The 19,361-nt window shown below is 36.5% G+C and overlaps 1 protein-coding gene across 1 annotated transcript in view; it reads left to right on the top strand.

Annotated features, from left to right (window-relative positions):
• cdkal1 (CDK5 regulatory subunit associated protein 1-like 1) overlaps positions 1–19,361 on the top strand; it is a 179,692-nt gene that overhangs the window by 41,154 nt on the left and 119,177 nt on the right. Inside the window, exons 5-6 of the mRNA XM_055042067.1 lie at positions 9,419–9,515; positions 12,943–12,991. Of these exons, the coding sequence (XP_054898042.1) occupies positions 9,419–9,515; positions 12,943–12,991 (146 nt within the window). The remainder of the gene's footprint in view (positions 1–9,418; positions 9,516–12,942; positions 12,992–19,361) is intronic.

The raw sequence follows: 19,361 nt of genomic DNA, 5'->3' as shown, positions 1-19,361 counted from the left end.
TGCCCTTTAAAATCCCCTTAGCAAATCATTTACTAATATTGAATGCTCAGCCCTAATTAACAACCTGTTTAAGTATATGCCAAGATAACACTGTTGAATGCAAGTCCAGACTATGACGAGGACACTTCTAAACCTGTGGACTTGCTTTGGATCTTTGTTTTTCCACATAAGCCCAGTGTTAGATCACAAACTCATAGATCAAAATTGGCCTTTAGGATTTTCTACAAGAAAGCAGAATTTATGGTTTGAATCAATTATGGCAAGATGATTAGTAGTCCCGTCATCTGAAGCAAGAAAAATGGCCCAAATCATCCCACCAGCATAATAATAATGTGTGACTGTTGGTTTAACGCTCTTTTTCTGAGATGTCTGAGACTTTATGATTCAGTCAAGGTTTTTTTTGAAAAATTGCCATACAACATGGACTCACGAGAAGTCATGGGAAATATACAACAGTAATAAAGAAAAGCATTCAAGAAAAATAACCGGTGTAAGTAAAGACTTTAGTTTTATTCATTCATTGATAGTCACTTATATTGTAATATTTTTTTTCTGTTTGTACTTATGTACACGTACAACATAAACAAAAACCTTCAAATAGTATTTCCATCAATTAAACAGAGTGTTGTTGAAATTCAATTGTTACAGCCTTCTGAGACAGCAGGAGAGTATGAAAATGAACCTTAATCAAAAAGATGAAATTAAATAGAATTAAGCAAACTGTGAATTAGATTCCTATTTTTAAGTGTTAGACAACATACATTTTCTCTCCATGCAAGATTCCTTCTTTCATTTCTATTCAGTCCTCATTAATCAACTAATCTGCAACACTTTTGCTTTAGTCTGTAGCAACTTTTCAAGAACTAAACGTTTTTATGGCTTTATTGATGACTGCTTTGCTGCTTTAAGTGGCGTAATTATTCGGCCTTTCTGTTATTTTGATTGCTGCTGGGTTGCCGATTGTTTGAATGATTCCAGGTCATTGAGCATGTGAAATTGCAATCCTTCGAGAGAGGTCTTGTAATAATTTATGACCTTGAAACCAACCTTGATTGTTTACGCTTGGGCTAATTTTGTCTGAATGCATTCAGCCAAGAGTGGCCTTTCACCTGAGTCATTATAACAAAGCCTTACCCCTTGTCTGATCTTTGGATCCAAATAATTACACAGAGATGGCCACTCATACAGAATAGTGCAACTTCACACAGACAGTGGAGATCAGATGAACATAACCTTCCTGCAATGTCTTGGCAATAAAGCAGACTAAACTTTTCTTTTTCACATGAGGTAGAATCACCAAAATTTCAGTTTCAAGATAGTACTTTCTGCTAACATTGACCTGCCTGGTGTGTTTTTTTCATCTCATGTGGTGCAGATTATGAACATTTCATTGATTAGTGGCAAATAGTGCAGGACTACTACAGAAAATAACCAACATCAAGAAATGAAAGCACAGCCTTCTTGCTATGATCAGAGTTTCTGATTGATCGGGCTGAACAGTATTTCTACCCTCAGATTCAATCATGTGCAGAACCTTTCTGTGTATGAAATGAAAGATGTTGCAATAGTGCTTGAAGTTTGTAACCTTGTACAGAATGATAGAGTAATCTTTTAGTTGGTAACATTCCTCTATTCTTTCTTTGTGTTGATTTACTACCTCCATTGGCAGAACATTAAGTAATATGCTCAAGAATGTATGTAAGAATGTTGTTCTTCAATAGGCTAAATTTTGTTGGCTTTTATGACATTTTTTCTTATACTTGGATTTCTACCGAAAAAACCCCCAAATCATTCTTGCGCTGAGATTCACCCAGTACATCTTTGTAAAATATTTTCATTTAGATGATCCGTTTTATGCCTTGGCATAAAATTGATCAGACATTAGAGGTATAATACTGAAACTGTGATCATTCCAGAACTTGCCCATAAACATGTGCAACGTTCCAGCAGTAATTTTTTAAATAGGCATGTGATTCAAATTCAGGAATAAAATACCTAAATGCACAATCTTTGTGGATTTGTATAGAGATCTTTGTTTATTATCTGAAATATTAACTTATCAGCTTTCTCGCTGTCACAGCCTGGGGCTTGGGTACTATCACACCAATGCCCCATAATAGCCCTTCCTCTATAAATAACAGAACTTGGCATGGGAAATGGGACTCTCGGGGCTCTTTTTAGGATTCAGCTATATAGTCTTCCTTCTTGAGGTTCATTGAAGTGCTCATCTCTAATGCAATTTCCAGCACATCTGTGCAGCTGTCTGTGTGGGTCTGTTTCACATGGGTATTTCTTTCTGTCTTTTATTAGCCCTTTCTCTATTATGAAGCAGTCAAGCAGTCAATACAGCTCATTTACAGTAATATGGTATTTATTACACATTCATCCAATTTTACATGACAGATTTCTCTCCTTTTCATGCCAGTGTGAATGTGTGTCCAGCATTCTTTAAAGGCCATAATCTGAAAGCTTCGCATAACATCTGACTTTCCTTTACAAGGCCCAGGTGGACAGTACAGGAGCATCCTATCTGCAGCATACCCAAAGGCGGAGTGGGTCAGCCATAAAATAGCTATGTTATAGGTGTCTATTGATTGGTCAACAGATTGCCTGTATCTTGTAAATGGTATACTAGTAATAAATGAGGAAGGAATGAAAAGAGTCAACTTTTTTTTTTTCCTCCTGCATTGTTTTAATTTTGGTGCCTTGTCACAGCTACTGCTATCAAAGATGTGCTCCAGATTTTAAAAACACAGCAACTTATCTGTGTGCTATGGCATTTCACTTTAGTATTGTTTTCTTTTAATCTCAAGTTACTTTTACTGGACTTCTTTCATGTAATTGTCTTTCATTGAAGCTACACCCCTGTGCTTTCAACCTTGAGTGCAGTTGTTTAGTTATCTTCATTTATTTTTGTCTTTGTTTCTGTTCTTGTGAAAAGGAGCTGAAAAAACAAATGGGCTTTAAAAAGTGCATTCTGGATACGTGTTTAAGTGAAACTAGGAAAGGGATTCAGTAGCTTTACCTCACAAATCCCTGCCTTTAATCACAAACCTTTTCGTAGCTTCAGACCATTCATTTCTTTTCTTCATTTTCAAAAGATTTGATGTTGAATGTGCTTTCCTTTCATCACAACCAGATTCCTTAAGAAGTTTTTTTTTTATTATTTGTCCTATAACCTAGCTATTTTTGATAGCAAACTTACTCTAGTTCTTGAAATATTTGAAAAAAAAAAAAAAAAAAAATCTAATTTCACTAAACCAGACTTCCCAAGATATATGCCTGTGTCCATCATCTCTCTGAGATTATGGACAGTTGTTTGTGCTCACATAATTACCTTTTTAAACATGGGTTTGATTTCATTGTTCATGTTCTGTAAGAATCATGTTCTTTGCCTATGAGGAAATACTGTTTTTTCTTATTTTTAACAAAAACTTTGTCTCTTTATATCAGGTTTTGTTGGCTCTATTGGCCTTATTTAGCAGTTCTTCGACAGGAAAGTGTTTTGTCCAGGAGGGCACAATTTTGAGACAGGAACTGAAAACTGTGAAGTCTGGGATTAAGGCCTCCCTCCATACATGGGTTGTGCTTTACACCTGTTCCACCACCACGCCCAGCAATTTTATCTTTAACCTTGTTGAAACTGACAGCCTCATTTGTTTTATCTATCATGCATTTGTCTTTTATTTTTGCTAACATATCTCAAGACTATCAACAGATCTTGTAACATTGTCATAAAAGTGTCATTTTTACAGTTTCCTGTCACTGTTTTCTTTTCCATATTCTCCACATTGCAAACTATAATGTGTCCTAGTTTGTTCACATTCAGGTTCCACAGGTGGAGATTTAGCTACTTTTGTATTCATTTTGTTGAGAAAAAATGTACTGGTACAATAATACACATAGGAATTAATACAGTTTCTATTAGAGCAACAGTGTTTTTCTTACAACAGTCCAGCTTCTTCTGTCAGACAGGGGAGACTTTTTTTTTTTTCTTTTGTTGCTGCTGTTACAAAACACGCAGGAATATAAATATGGAACACTGAATAAAACATAAAAAAAATAAACATGATTTGCGGGTCCCCCTGTTGATAAAATCATGTAACGTCTCGGATTACGATAGCTGTTGTGAAATTGAAATTGCCTCAGTGACCAAGAGTATAACGGCATTATTGATTCAGCAGGAGTTTGTAGAAGTGGAAAATATGTGAAGGAGCAATTTAAAACATTTGCTCACTCTCACTTACTCACACTCACAAACACCCGTGCACTCATCGACTCACATGTTAATTACAGAGGCTTGATGGGTACTTAACCTTGCCCCTTGCTGCTTATGCTAATGCAGAGAGGTCAGGGGTGTACTGAGTGGCTGGTTCACTGTCAAATCAACCAGAAATGGCCGTTGAAGTGCAGATGAGAGGGCGAGGAAGACAAAAGGAGCAAGGATAGGCCAAATATGGTAAAGAGGCAAGAGAAATAGAAATGCAACAGAGCTAAATCTTCAATGTCCCACTTAATTTTATGAGATTGTTTGGAGTAGAAAAAAAATCTTCATTTATTAATCTCGTTTAAGTTAAAGTTATTCTCTCCCAGCCTCACAAAGTTTCTCACAGCTCATATCGCTATGACCTCATCTTCAAGTAACATGTTTGCTTGGGAACATATGGCAGAGGATCTGTGTGTATGTAATGAGCTCATGCTTTCTCCCGCTATGTAGCCAAAACCTTATCTGTATATGGCTGAGCACGCTGCGCAGCAAGGAGTCATTGAGCGGAAACAAACACACATAAATGTGTGAATACAGCTGAAAATCTGTTTTAGATATTTGGCTTCTAAACTGAAATGAACCACTTCTGATTGTACAGCATTGATGTATTGAAGTCCAAAATTTCCATACAGTAATGAACATATTCTAAAATAAAGGTTTCTAGATTTCATAAATTAAAAATGGTTAATAAATAAATAAGTAAACAATTAAATAAATATGTTTATTTAATTGTATATTTACAATTAAATACTAATGCAAATGTGTCAGCTATTTATGATATATATAATGGCATGATTAAAAGCAGAAAGAATTAATTGCAATTTGAAGTAATTTCATGATAAAGTAATAGTTGTTTTAGAATTAAATTCAGACATTAAACATTCCTATGCTGAAGTGCACCATGAAAAACTAGTCCATCTCGATACATTGAAATATACTTAAAACGGTACTTACAGTAATTTTTTTTGTAAATGAAGTTTAGGTAAAATTTTTATTTTCCTACTGTAATTTTTTATTTCTAATAATTTTCACATTATTGTGGCATTTAACAGCCAAATAACTAACCATTTTGATAACTAACAGATCTAAAACGAAAAATTTGATCTTCTAGTTCAATCTGAAGACGCAGCTCACATTAGCCTAACATACACTAAGACATATGTCTGAGTGCATTAGTTTTGATGCTACACATGAATGAGAACATTGTGGACATTCAATGCTTTCTAGAGAATGTTGTGATTATGCGACCAATTGCATGTTACTGTCATTGAAAAAAGCTCTTTGGAAGACTCTACCCTGATCCTCAAAAGAACACTTTCTCTTTCACTTCAGATTTTGCTGTGTGAAAGTTGAAGAGTCTCTTATATAGGTCATGGTCTCTGGTCCGTCTAATGCCTAGGGTAACTTAATGTCATATTCCTAGCATGAGGCATCTCGAAGTCAACCTGATCAATTCAGTTGGACATTTAGTCTAGTCTAATTTGACTTATTCACTGTGTCTACTCAGCTGTTAAAAACAAGTATGTACAGCACAGCACTCTCTACCACAAACGACAGAGGTCAGCCATCTATGTGTAGTCCTATGAATGCTGTGCCTATCACCAGCTTGGACCACTGGAACACGTATGCACAGTATGTTTAGACATTGTTTGAACCTTTGGTGTCAGGACTTTGAGGAGAAGTGACAGAGTTGAGAAAGGGCTGCAGAGTGGAGGAGAGATGTGTGCACACACCAACAGACGCATCTCCCCACACACATCCCTTTCGTCTGATCTTGGGAGACATCTGCTCTAGTCTGGGTCATTGGCAATGAGAGCTTTATTAGACTACTAAGCATTACCATAGCAACTGCATCCCATAATTCCTCTCCATCTCATTCCTCCCAGGAATTGTACGCAACGTGATTGGTCTTTCCCACTGGGGCGCTCAGACAGCAACTCAGCCGTTCTCTGCTTCCTCGTCATGTCAGCTATGGCTTTGGGTCTGTGGGCAGGGAGCGAGAGGCACATTAAAGGAACGTTTTTTTGCATTTTGGCATGAGACGTTGTCAATTAGGCAGCTGCACCCCTGCTGTAGATGTGTCTGAATGTGCGCTAATGCTGGAGAGAGATTTTCATGGCTGTAACTGTGATGGGGAGTCACACTTATCAGATCTGAATCTGAATGCTTGTATATGTGGTTATGGCTTTGTTCTTTTAGCCTTGAATTTTATTTATTTATTTTTTTTTATAGGCGTAGCAGAAGAAGAGAAGTGATTATTTAATCGGATATCTAGAAAATACTTTCCAACTTTTGTTCAGAATTTTATACTTACTCTTAGTGACTTGGAATATTTTGCTATACTGCTACACTCTTCCTTCCCTCTGTATATTTTTACAGTCTGTTGACACCATAAAAAGGCCGTTGCAATAACATGGGATTTGTTCCTTACTCTCTGGCAGTGGCAGAAGGCCAGTAGATAAAACCTGACAGTTTGAATGCACATTGTAAATATACTTTGGATCAGTTGAGTAAAATGAGCCATTGTATCCAACACTGTGATATCTTTTATTTGTCAGCCCACTTTGTAATTACCCAGCAGCCCTCTTAGAAATGTGGAAGTGTGTAGGAACATTAAAACACACCACATGTAGTGTTAAACCTTTTACAGTGTCTGAGTACAAATGTTCTGTACTTGGCCCAAAATAAGGATTTTGTTTCTAAAATAAACAATGAACACTTTTTGATTTCTGGTTTCACAGTTTGTTTTTTTTCTTTCATCTTCTACCATTTTTCATCTGTCCTTCCAGTTCTCATTCATGTGACAATGTAAGCAGGCTTTGAATTGAGTCGTCTGCCTTCACATTCCATTCCCTTGCACAGTCCTCCTCCTCCATCACTCGCTCTCTTTGTTTTGTTGAATACAAACGGTGTGAATTAAAACACTACTGACAGTTTGCATCCAGCCTCACTGCTGCTTCTCAGTCCCCTCCTACGGTTTCTCCCTACTTATGTGCTTCCCCTCTTCCATCCTTCCCTCCCTCTTACACTCCTGCTGTCAGGAGGCTTCATTATTAAAGATTTATGGCAGAGTCTGGGCAGCTCCTCCAAAAGCTTTTGTCAGACAGACCGCCTGTCTCAAATCTCACTGCCACTAACTGGAGGTGACACAGAGACTTGCACAGATCATGTGCACACACACACACACGCACGCACGCACGCACACGTACGCACACACACACATACACACACACACACACACACACACACACACATTTTGGTACACTGTTTATCTGCATAGCTTTATTTTGTTTTGTTCAGCACATTTAAATGGGAACATACAAGATCAATGACATGTTGTTGTAAATAATACTTGAATGATAACTTCCCAGTGAATATAAATAACCGCAAGTTGTCAATGGGTTTCTGAGAACTTTTCTTCATTATTTAATTTCCTGAAACATTTCTTGGTAGCCAGTTTATTTCTTTTTCTGAGTTTCCAATGCAAGGATCTAAAATGGACAGTTTATGTAGATTACGTTCAGTGATGTTGAGAGGATCCTTCCACAGCACGGCTGGTGCCGTGATATGTGAGCACAGCTGTCCTCCTACTGTAACCAAAAAGAATTAAAAACTTTAAAATCAGACCAAAACAGCATTATCAGATTGTTTCATTGTTGTTTCAGTTTCAATGGCAAATACAGTTACTCTGAAGTCTGAGGAAATGTTAAACCTGAACAGATTTCCGATGTGCCACACTTATCACATGCAGATCCTGATTCCAGAGTGTGAGCAAGGGAAAGGATTGTTGGTTGTCAAAATAAAAAAAATGAGTTTTCTGCACCAAAACTGAAACTGTTTACTCTGTTAATGTGACCACATTTTATACATTTTATATACAAACCTGATGAAGAGGTGTAAATGAGGCAAAAAAAATTATTTTGAGATGCAGATTTCTGTGATTAGTTGCATTAGGGGAACAGCTCATGCACATGACTGCTGCAGTGCTTGCTTCTTCAAACTTGAAACTGATGAACAATCCCTTGGGGATGTGATGATTTTAATTTGTTTGTTGAAACAAAAGTAATGTAAAACATTGCAGATCTACGGGTCTTTGTGAAGGCAAGCTGAAATATTGAACATGAGAGACTGAGCAAAATTTTTTTAAAAGACCATTTTTTTCAGTTGCATGATTTTTAGAAATTAGTAAAGAATTTTGGGTAGACTTCGACCTGCTTTGTCTCAGTTGCCCTTCTTTCCTGCAGTGTCAGAAAAAGTAAAACCTTCAAACGCTACCATGGCTCCTCGGAAGTCTTTCTTCAGTGGATTAAAAAAATAAAATAAAATAAATCATAGTCTTGTTTTAGAATGTTGTTTTCATCAAACATCTGTTAATTGTGAATAATTAACATGGTGTTTTATTTTCTCACTATGTTCATGGCACCAAAAAAATCTGAAAAAGACAGAGAATTAGCAATAATTATAATTTTATCTTGCTGATATGCACATGTCCAGTAGAACAGGCTGTGACCCATTTGGTTGCTCTAAGTTGTCTGGTTTCTTGGTCAATTTTCTGGATCGGTATAGTTTTTATGCACACAATTCAGTACAATATCAACAGTAAAGTTTACAATTTATATGTTTAGAGCTTTAATTTGGTAACTTTGAGATTAACTTGTCCCTAATAGTGGAAGTAAGTGTACAATTTAATTCCAAGTCATATTCAACACCACTCCTCCTTGAAAATATATTTTAGATTTTGAGTTCAGATATTTGGCAGATTTAACATTTGCAATTCATATTTGAAACAAACAGTTGCACACAGTTTGGAGGTGGATTTAATTTGGTTCTGCATGCAGAAAGTCTGTTGAATCATTAAAGCTTTTGATTATGGTGTGTGGGTTCATATGTATCTACATTTGAGCTCCATGAACCTGCCGTATTTTGTTCACTGACTTCGGAATATTTATGAATCATCATTAAAAGCTGCTATTGGAACATGTTAACTTCTGACATATCGACTCAGTTACTATGCTAAATGTTAATACTCTTCTCATCAAGAGTTGTTTGGATAGTCATTGCTATTAAAATATTTCTCACAGTAGCAGACTTGTGAAACCAAACTATTGACTAATGTTAATCTTCTCTAAAACTCTTATGTGTTTTGTGCAGGAAAGCCCAGGAGCAGCAGAAGAAAGTGGTCGTTGCAGGTTGTGTTCCTCAGGCTCAGCCCCGGATGGACTACCTTAAAGGTCTTAGCATTATTGGGGTATGTGTTCATGCACTCAATTTGTGTTCTTCAACTTTTGCTGTGTTTTATCCAAAGTAAAAATGGGAACTTAGATTGGGAAATGTTTTTTTTTATCACTGCAGTCACAATTACATTTATGAGCAGAAAAATGTTGGATTATATGTTTGTAAATAAAGGTGAAGCACAATGTAAAATTGACTTTTTTGACCTTGATATGTTATAATGTTATTCCCTCATTAAAAACTTACCTGGAGTTTCCTTGATTTGTTCATGCATGTTTGAGAAATTATTTAGTCTCCCGTGGCAACCATCCAGCTGTTCAAAACACGTGGGTGGATGTAGCACCGCCTCAGTTTCTGAGCTTCCACCTCACAGAGCAGCCCTCCCTGGTGACTCCGTCGCTCAGCTCCTTCAGACAAGCCAGCAGCAATTAGCAAACCCTGGCATCTGCTGAGCTCCTCATACGAGCTACTTCTCAGTGCAACGTTATTAAAGGGCTAATGGAGCAGTGCTGTTAACTTCCTGAAGGCGGCGTTCCAATAAGAGCGGGAGATTTTAAAGAGACATGCCCAGTTTCAAGGTGTTAAATTACTAAGTCAGTTTTCTTTTAAGTCATATTTGATATATGTGACATTTTTATGACAGTTACTTGATTGTGCTATAAAATGGCACTGAATGCCTGGAAAACATATAAAACTGCTCCTTTAAGAATGATCTAATCAGAGATCTATTACAACATGTTTGATATCTGGTTTTTATAAAGCTCTTATTTATACAATTTTCCAGTGATTCAGTTTGATCTAGTTAATTTTCAGAGTTGAAATTAAGAAACTGCACTAATGAACTAATGGAGTATCATAGCACAGCTTACATGAGCATTTGTGTGCCGTTATAGTATTGATATAGTCTGTTCATTTTCTCATCATTTTTCTTATTGTGTTTAGCAAAAAAATAAATAAGAAAAGGATTTAGTAATGAAAACTGTTAAATCGAGACCTGCTATAGCCTAAATGTTTCACTGTATTACACAAAAAAGGCTGTATTATCATTGTTTACATTATATTTAAATACTAGCTTAGATAATTATCCATTCAAGCAAAATCTCACAATGTACAGTCATTGCAGTTCTTTTCTACAGTTAACAGCCTTTTATCTACAAAAGATTTTAAGACACCGCTAACATCTGGGAAATTCACCTTTGTAACTCAACATATTGTCATGAGTCAGTTGGGTTTATGGACTGATACAGGAAAACATTCACACGCCCATTTTCCTATTGTGTTTGCAGGGACCTGCCAGGATTAGGCTTTCATCCATGTTATTCCTTCACTTCATTTTAAACCTAAGATAAAAATCCCAACTCTGAAACAGCTGCTGAAATGTTAATATTTCCCAATGAAAACTTATAAACAATCTCTGAAACATGCTGTTTAAGCATGCCATTTCGTAAAACATTGTATGTATGGACTTCCATTCAGAGCTGTTTAAAAAGTGTCATGCAGACTAGATTTTGTTTATTTTATTTTATTTTTATAAACATGCCTACTCATGCATGTACATTTAAAGATGCATTAATGCATGAGCAGGCAACATAAAGAGGCAAACGAGAGAAGATACACATGGCTTATGTTTTTGTGGTGGCAACAATAAACTGCATAATGACGGTGGCAGTTGGTGGGTTATTCAAATGATATACAAATAAGTTAAGAATTTGTCTATTGTGATTTCACTAACGGCTAGATAAGGGATCAGGTTAAAAATAGGTACTTCCTTTGCAATCTATTCTCTTTAATTGACCTTTGTTTTTCACCTGTTTCTTGTGCATACCTGTTTTTATGTCTGAGTGAATGACAGTGCACCTTGTATAATGTACATAGGCAGTCACGCAAGCCTGCAGTGTTTCATCTATCTTAACTACACCTGTCACATTCTGACTCTGACACACACCCACTTACGTGACTTGCCACTACTTATTCAGTCTTTCCAAAGATTGTACATTTCTTGTAGTTGTGTTGCTGGATTTGCTTTTTGTTTATTACCTTCCAAAGACAATTGAACAAATCTTCAGGATATTGCCAATAGGTGATGATAAATCTTGCCCTTCATTTTCTACATCCTGTTTGACTATAGTACACAGTGCCTTTATAAATGTATGTCATGTACAAAGTTTTGTGGAAGGTAAAGAATCCTATTTAACAAAAAGGAAAGGCAAAATCTAAGCTATTGTTCCCTCCAGTATATTTATTTCACGTCCTAATCTGACGAAGTCCATTTGCTCTTAGCATTCCTCAATTTTTGAGTTGAGAAGTATACTATGAATATAAAGTAGGATTTGAAAACACAGCTGAAACTGGAGGTCTGTATTAGTTTGCAAAGTGTAAGCATTACCAAACCTTTACTGTACAAAGGGACACCCGCTGCTGCTCTGAATGAATCCAGATTGCTTGGCTATTACAAGGAAATAGGTTTTATTTCAGTGTGTAACATGCATGCAACGGCTGCCTGCAAAGCACAGTGTGTGTCCATGTGAATGTATTTGGAAAAATACTGTGGGTAATGGACCTGTGGGCAGGCAGAGCAAATGGCAAGTCCACAAACCTCTGAGAGCAGAGCAGGAGAGTGACTTAGAGGAACGCTCGGGAGAATGAAAGGATAAATTATGTCAAAGAAAACTATGCTATTTATCTTTTCACCTCTTTAGGTTCCTATGCATGTCTTTTTAACGACCTTTTACCATTCTCATTTTACTGCTCTTAAGATCTTAGTAGCAAGGCAAATTAATAAAATAAGTACTGCTTAGTGTGAACATTTATTTCTACTTAAAAAAAATTTGTTGAGCTTTCTAACAGTCTGATTAAATTTAAGCTGTGGCCAAGTGTATGCTTATTATCTTTGCATGAATTAGAGGGGCCTTAAGCTGCCAGAACTGCAGGATTGTTCCGTCTACATAGGAGATGAAAGGGAGAATGACTTTTACTTTCTTATGAAATGATTGTGTTTCCGATATTCTTTGGTATCTTATTTGAAAGACCTTTTTTAATTACCTATATGTTACTGTATGCCCCCAATTATTCTTTTTTTTTCTTATATTTTTCTTATATTTTGTTGACTTTTATTTCACATCATTAAAACTCTGCTGCAGTTTCATTGCATTGATCGATACAAACCAAACATGCTGCTGTGCCTATGTACATACACACTAATTGACATTTAGAAAATCCATATTGCTTAATCCTAACTGGAAGAAACTTGTTGCGATTGTATCGCTCTGCACTTGTTTGCCTATCTTCTTATTGCATGCAACCTTAAAGTGGATTTGCATATCCACCTTAAATAAACCTGGATAAGTGTATGTGTGTTTGTGTGTTGTCAATATTCTGTGTTTGACTGTGTGGGCTTGTATTGTCTATATCAATAAATGTATTCCCTGATGTCTGTGCTGCAGGTCCAACAGATTGATCGAGTGGTGGAAGTAGTGGACGAGGCTGTTAAAGGTATTTTTTAACAAAAAGACACACAAGCTAAACATATTTATGGGATTGTGTAAGCTCAGGAATTAAATGAATATCTAACAGTCTGTAAGAAAGTGGAATTTAAAAATTACACCTGCATCTATCAAAATGACTTGAACATTTTTTTATTTTTTATTTTTATCAGCCATGCACTTCAATGCATTTTATTGGGATTTAGTGTGACAGTTGAACACAAACTCTAGAAGCGCTCCAGAGATTGATTTAGACAATTAGTTGACAACCATGTGTTGGTTGTCCTTAAACTGACCTTCATGCAGGAGTGGCTAGAAGAAAGCTGTTGTTTCAGCCATAAGTTGTTCCAGTTGCAGTGTGGCAAAAGCTGTAAGATGGAAGATGGACATAGAAAACACAATGTCCAATGGGCAACAACCACTGCACAACACTGAACACACAGTTAAACATGAGGATGCATCATGCTAAAAGGATGTTCTTTTCAGGAACAGAGAAACTGATCCATTTTGATTGGAGGCTAAGTGGAACTAAACATAGGACAATCCTGAAAAAAATATATATATTTAGGCTGAAGCAGAGGTTCCTCACCTAGCAGGACAGAACTAAACATATAATCATTGCTGCAAGGTGATGGTTTAGATTAGATGTCCTCATTCTTGGTCCTCAGAGCGTTCATGTCATTGGTGTTTCCCTGGTGCTGCACACATGGCTTAAATGAATGAGTGATTAACAGGGTTCTGCAACAATTCGAGGCATGCTAAGGAGATAATGTGATCAAATGAATTAGTGTGTTGCAGTGGGGTAACATTTAAAACATGAAGGACAGTGTCCCTGAGGACCAAGATTTGGGACTGCTCGTTTAGATCAAAGGATATTTTGACCATTGCAAGTCAAGACCTAAAAGCAGTTGGGACACTATGTCTAGAGCTGAAAACTAGTTGAAAAATTCAACAAAACATGAAACGGTCGGAGCCATATGAATACTTTTAAAGACACTGCATATCTATTTCTCATAAAGAAGACTGCACAACAGAGAATTAGGGCAGAAAGTGATTTAAGTGACTATTTTATGAATTAAGAAGAGTACCCTAATTATCACTCTGCATTATTTTAAGATCTTTCATACTATTTATATTATTAGTGTTTTATGATGAGATCATTTTTAGTTTTTTAAGCAAATGCATATCAGCATTCTTTCCCCATCATTTTGAAGATTAATGATGGAAAAATGTGTTTGTAATTAATATTGGTTTAGCTGACTGAGGTGCTTGTTAAAAATATCTTTTTCGTGTGTTAAGCTTATTGACAGGCTCACATGTCACTGATTAGGTCGTCCATTTAAACTGTTAGTGAACCACTGTACTTAACAGTTTAATGAAGGTCAGAGAGTTTCCAGTGAGGGAGTCCAGTCAAGCTGTCATACACCCCCAGCTGTTTTTCTAATAAAGAACAGATTGAGTTTGAGCTGCTTGTGTAAGTCTATCAGTGTGCACTGCAGGCTTCATTTTAATGAAGGACAGCTGAACTAAGGCTTGATTTTTAAAATGTGCCATCACCTTTAAATTGCCTGCTTATAGTTATTGCGTATGTGAGGATGCACATACGATGCTCCTCCCCCCTTCCTTCTTTCTGATTAAGGTTTTTTCTGGTTTAACCCTTCCCATCCATTTCCCATTTGCACCCTCTTCCAAGCATTTTTTTTTTATCCTGTTTTTTTTCCGTCACATTTTACCTTCTCTCTTTCTCCTCCCACCATCACCTCTTCCACAGAAACCAATTTCCCCAGTATCATTACAGTCCTTTATGACCTCGTATAAACTGAGAGCTGTTTTCTTGTCTCGGAGGCCTGGGCATAAACCCTTTAAGATGGGGGATTTGCCTTTCGTAATGGCTACTAAAATACTAATGTCAATGAACTGGTAATAGTTGCATGTCTTTTCTGAGCCAGAATTGCTTGCAGGTCTGTTTTCCACATGACACAAGTACACACTATGCTTTTATGAACTTTAGGCAGTGAAACTGTCCATTCTGTTCAGAAAAAAAGTTCAGTGTATATCATTTCTTTACGCCTGTGAAAGTGCCTTGCAATACCTCAGTTGCGTTTAATTAGTATGTATTGACATAATTTACACAGTTGCACAAATTACAATTACCGCTGCTCAGTCTTGTGTTGCTAACCATTTTACAGCATTAGTGGTTTGGTGGGTGTTAGAGGGCTTTCATTGTTCCAAGTTTGCTTACACAGATAGATTTTTTAACTGTGCCAGATGCTAATTTACTCTTTAACTGTGGACACAGCTGTGACTACCCTTAGTATTTTTGTTACCCCAGTGGCATATACATAAAAATGAAACATTGACAACTGTAGGATTTACTTCTCTAAAAGGAAAAATGGCTGGATTTCCTGTTTTTTTTTTTTTTTTTTTTTTTTTTTTTTTTTGCTGTGCACAGCCGATAAATATGGAAATTCTATTTAGGAAGAAGAAAACATTTTAAATAAGCAGTAAAATGTTTTAAGAGGCTTACACCAAAGTTGGTGTAATAAAATTATTTTAAGTCTGTTATTACAAATACAAAATTAAACATTGTTTATTTGTTTTGGAGATTAGTCCATCTCTTTTTTTGTGACCAGAAACTGCAAAGCTTTTTTAATAAAATTGTTGGAATAGAAAGAAGTAGCAAAGCTTAGACAGCTTAATGTATGTGTAAAGGTAAAATGCTGCCCACACAACCTTTTGATGTCGGTTCACCATTATAAACACATTGTTTGGAAGTGTCAGTGCCGAAGAAAATATGATAAGGAAAAGGAAATCTATAAGAAGACAAGCAAATATATTCACATTTGTAGAAAACGATCAGAAGAAATGTAGAGGAGTTTTTTAATGCTCTGTGAGCCTCTCTAAAAAAACGACATGAAGCTGTGTGGAGTTTCTACCTGTCAAGCTTCAAAGCTTTTAAGCTATGCTGATGTTTAAGCTCTTTTCAAACATTTTGCATTAACCCTCCTGTTGTCTTCGGGTCATTTTGACCCGAAGACAACAGGAGGTTAGTCTTATTTTTTTCGTCAAGTTCACATTTGAATTGCTCCAGCAGAAAATTCCATCTGAGTTGTGAACACTGTAGGTCTGATTCAGGACTGTTAGATTTCAAGTTTCTGTATGCAGTTGCAATTAAAAAAATGTTTTATAAGGGCTTGTCCTCGGGTCATGTCAACCCGAGGGCAACAGGAGGGGGGGGAAATTTGAAAAGATATCAGTTTTACGGAGATCAGTGATGCCATTCCATACTGTTTGCCTGTCCAGCTGTGATTTCCTTAGTCTTCCGGTCAGTCTGACCTGAGGCCTGGGTTTAGTTATTTTTATTTCTTTTGCAAAGTTCACATTTGAATTGCTTGAGCCTAAACTTCCCCCTGAGTTGTGCACACCGTAGTTCTGATGCAGGACTGTTAGATTAAAGTTTCTGTATGCAGCTGCAATTGAAAAACATATTTTTTAAGGGCTTGTCCTCGGTCGACATGAGCCGAGGACAACAGGAGGGTTAAGGAACATCGCAAGGCACTTGGTTCTACGTTCATGTTCACCTCTGAGAAAACAAGCTGAAGATGGCAGAATGAAAGTTTATCAAAACAAATATCTGCATTAAAATTTTCCTAAAATAGAGGTACGTACCAAAGTAGCAAGAATTAAAACATTTATAACTAAATCCAATGTAAACATCATGCAGTTGAAAGACAACTTAAAAGATTTTGATTTAAACATTTGAAATTATAAAAATGTAATGGGCAACTAAGTTATTTGGCATTGTTTGTTACAAAGATAAAAAAAATGCATTGCTTATCTCCTAGTACCGATAACAAAATTAGATGTTATTTGTAATTACTTGTGATAAAGTTTGAAATTGATGTGAATTATGCATCAATGCAAAAATGCTTTTTTTCTGTAATTATGTCTTTCTTAATGCGCACCATTAAGAATAACTTGCAGTCAGTATGTTTTTATTTGTTCAAAATATTACATGTGAAAGACATGACCAGAATATCTTAGTTTTGTCCATGTTAATGATGTAACTGGTAACACGTTGTTTAATTAGCTGCTTTTCAACAAACTCTCAGAAACTGTCAGCAAACATCCAAGCCAAAGAGAGGCGGCTACATGGCATGAAGCAGTAATACCAAGAAAGCTTGCCTGCAAAGTTATTTCTCATACATTTTCTTGGAAACTTCCAAGACAAAAAGACTTAATTGCACAGTTCACAAGCATCTTCTAGTAGCCCTTTCTTTAACCACCCAACTGCGGCCTCGTCCCTCCAGCTCTGGCCATCTTGCTTTCAGCTACCAATTAGCTTTCTTCACGGCTTCAGACGGTAATAGTTAATCCTTTGTTTCTGTTTGTCAGAATGTATTAACATTTAACGCATCAGTAAGAAAAAAAAAAGTACTTGACTAAGTTGCAGAACCAGCCAAACTATGACAAAAGTGTAACTTTTAGTTTGGAAAATACGGTACATAAATAGAAACATTTATTTAAAAAAAACATTAAACAAATTTCTCTTCCAGTTGGAGACATGTCACTGTTCAAATGGTTAAATTGGGAAAATATGAGTAAATTTTTTTCTCCCTCCTCATTTGCTTCAGTTCCCAACTGTCTCCATCCCCTTCAGTCCTACTCACTGATTTTCAATCGAAGGAGTGAGCAAACAGGACCAATCACTTAAAAGACATCACACACAGGTCGACAGGTCATCCTTTCAGAAATCCGTCTCTGTTCATCCATCCATCCTGCTGTCTTGTTCATCTTTCAAATATTTCTGTCATTTTCCATTCATTCACCTGCATACCCTTCTCCTCATTCTCTCTGTAATGTTTTAATGGGCCCTTATGACTGCACAGAAAGATTAATGTTGGTTTGTATTTATGATCAGGAGAAAGGAACAAGGGCAGATTGAAAAAGGTGGACAAGAAGAATGGGGAAGAGCACAATCAATATCAAGAAAATGTGACACAATGATGTGTCTTCCTCTGTGTGGTGATGTCACAACAGTTGGCCTCTCTAAGCTTTGTAATTGAAATGATAAATGGGGAAGCTTTCTTTCTTTTGTTCAGCAACTCATGATGGCTATTTTATTTGTTGCACCTCATTTATGCACGCCCCGGCTCTCAAATTGAATTAGGCTTTGGAAATATTCCTGGAGTGATTCCCTGCTGGTATTGAGATTATTTCTCGAGTCTCAGTCTGTGGTCACATTCACAAATTCTGTTCATTTTCGGGGGTTTTATTTTTATAATTGGAGAAACATCTGTAACATCCACCACCAAGGTAATTTAGATAATTGCTTTCTCCTGATATATCCCAACTAATTATACATTTAGATAGTTTATTTATGCTGCATTTTGAAACAAATTGAAATACACTTTTTCCCTTATTTGTACCATTAAATATCACTTTAACACAGTAAGACCCTTAGTCTTTTTTATCAGAAGTTTGCTCATATGTTCAGCTTTTAATTGGTTAGCATTAAAAAAATAAACTAGTTACCGTTGTATATGAACATACAACAGTTTTGTGTCCTTGTCTCATCCTTACACGTAGACTCCGAGATCTTGAAGAAAGGACGGCCAAATGTGCTCAAAGTCTCAGCTGTTTTCCACTGGGGAACGTTACTCATTTCCTTGCTTGTTCTGGGATATTACGAGCAGTCACGCCTCACTGATTGGCTCTTTGTCCTCCACTGGGGCAGATTGTCATTTTTATCTACCAATTGATAACTGTGCTTCCCAGCCTGATCCCTCCCTCCCTCGAGACTCATGGAGAGCGGATGGAAACAGGAAGACAATTCCATCCCTCAGTGCCTCCATTTTGCAGACCTACAGCTGGTACCCTGTTGGATGGTCGAGTTAGGAGGCTTCATTATTTTATTTACTCTCATCAAAATATGGACATTGGTGAATTTTCAATTATGTTTGTAATGTTGCAATAGCCCCCAAAATTATACATTATGTTGTAGAAGCAGTTTGTAACTAATGTACAATCTGAATGGAGTAAAAACCTGTAATTGGACCGATTCATTAATTCATGTGTACCCTTCATTGTCTGCAGTTGTAATAGCTTGAAAATAATTATAGGAATTAATTTATGCAAATTGGTGCCCTACTTACCACAATGTATATTATGTCTCATGTCCCAAATGCATGGTCTTTCAAGTCAAGTCAAATACTTTCCAAAGCAAAAACATTGCTTTGAATTTAGTTTGGTGCTCAAAGCACACAGAAAAACTTAATCTACATCTCCCTAGGTTATATTAGGAGGGTGAGATTTGAAGAATTGGACATTATGAGTTGTTACATTGACATAGACCAATAATTTTTCATGAAGTAGTAATT

This window comes from Poeciliopsis prolifica, unplaced genomic scaffold (genome assembly GCF_027474105.1).
Source record: "Poeciliopsis prolifica strain line A6 unplaced genomic scaffold, Auburn_PproV2 SCAFFOLD017, whole genome shotgun sequence".
NCBI classification, from domain to species: Eukaryota; Metazoa; Chordata; class Actinopteri; order Cyprinodontiformes; family Poeciliidae; genus Poeciliopsis; species Poeciliopsis prolifica.
Note: the sequence above shows the minus strand (reverse complement) of the source record. Positions and strands in the feature narration are given on the sequence as shown.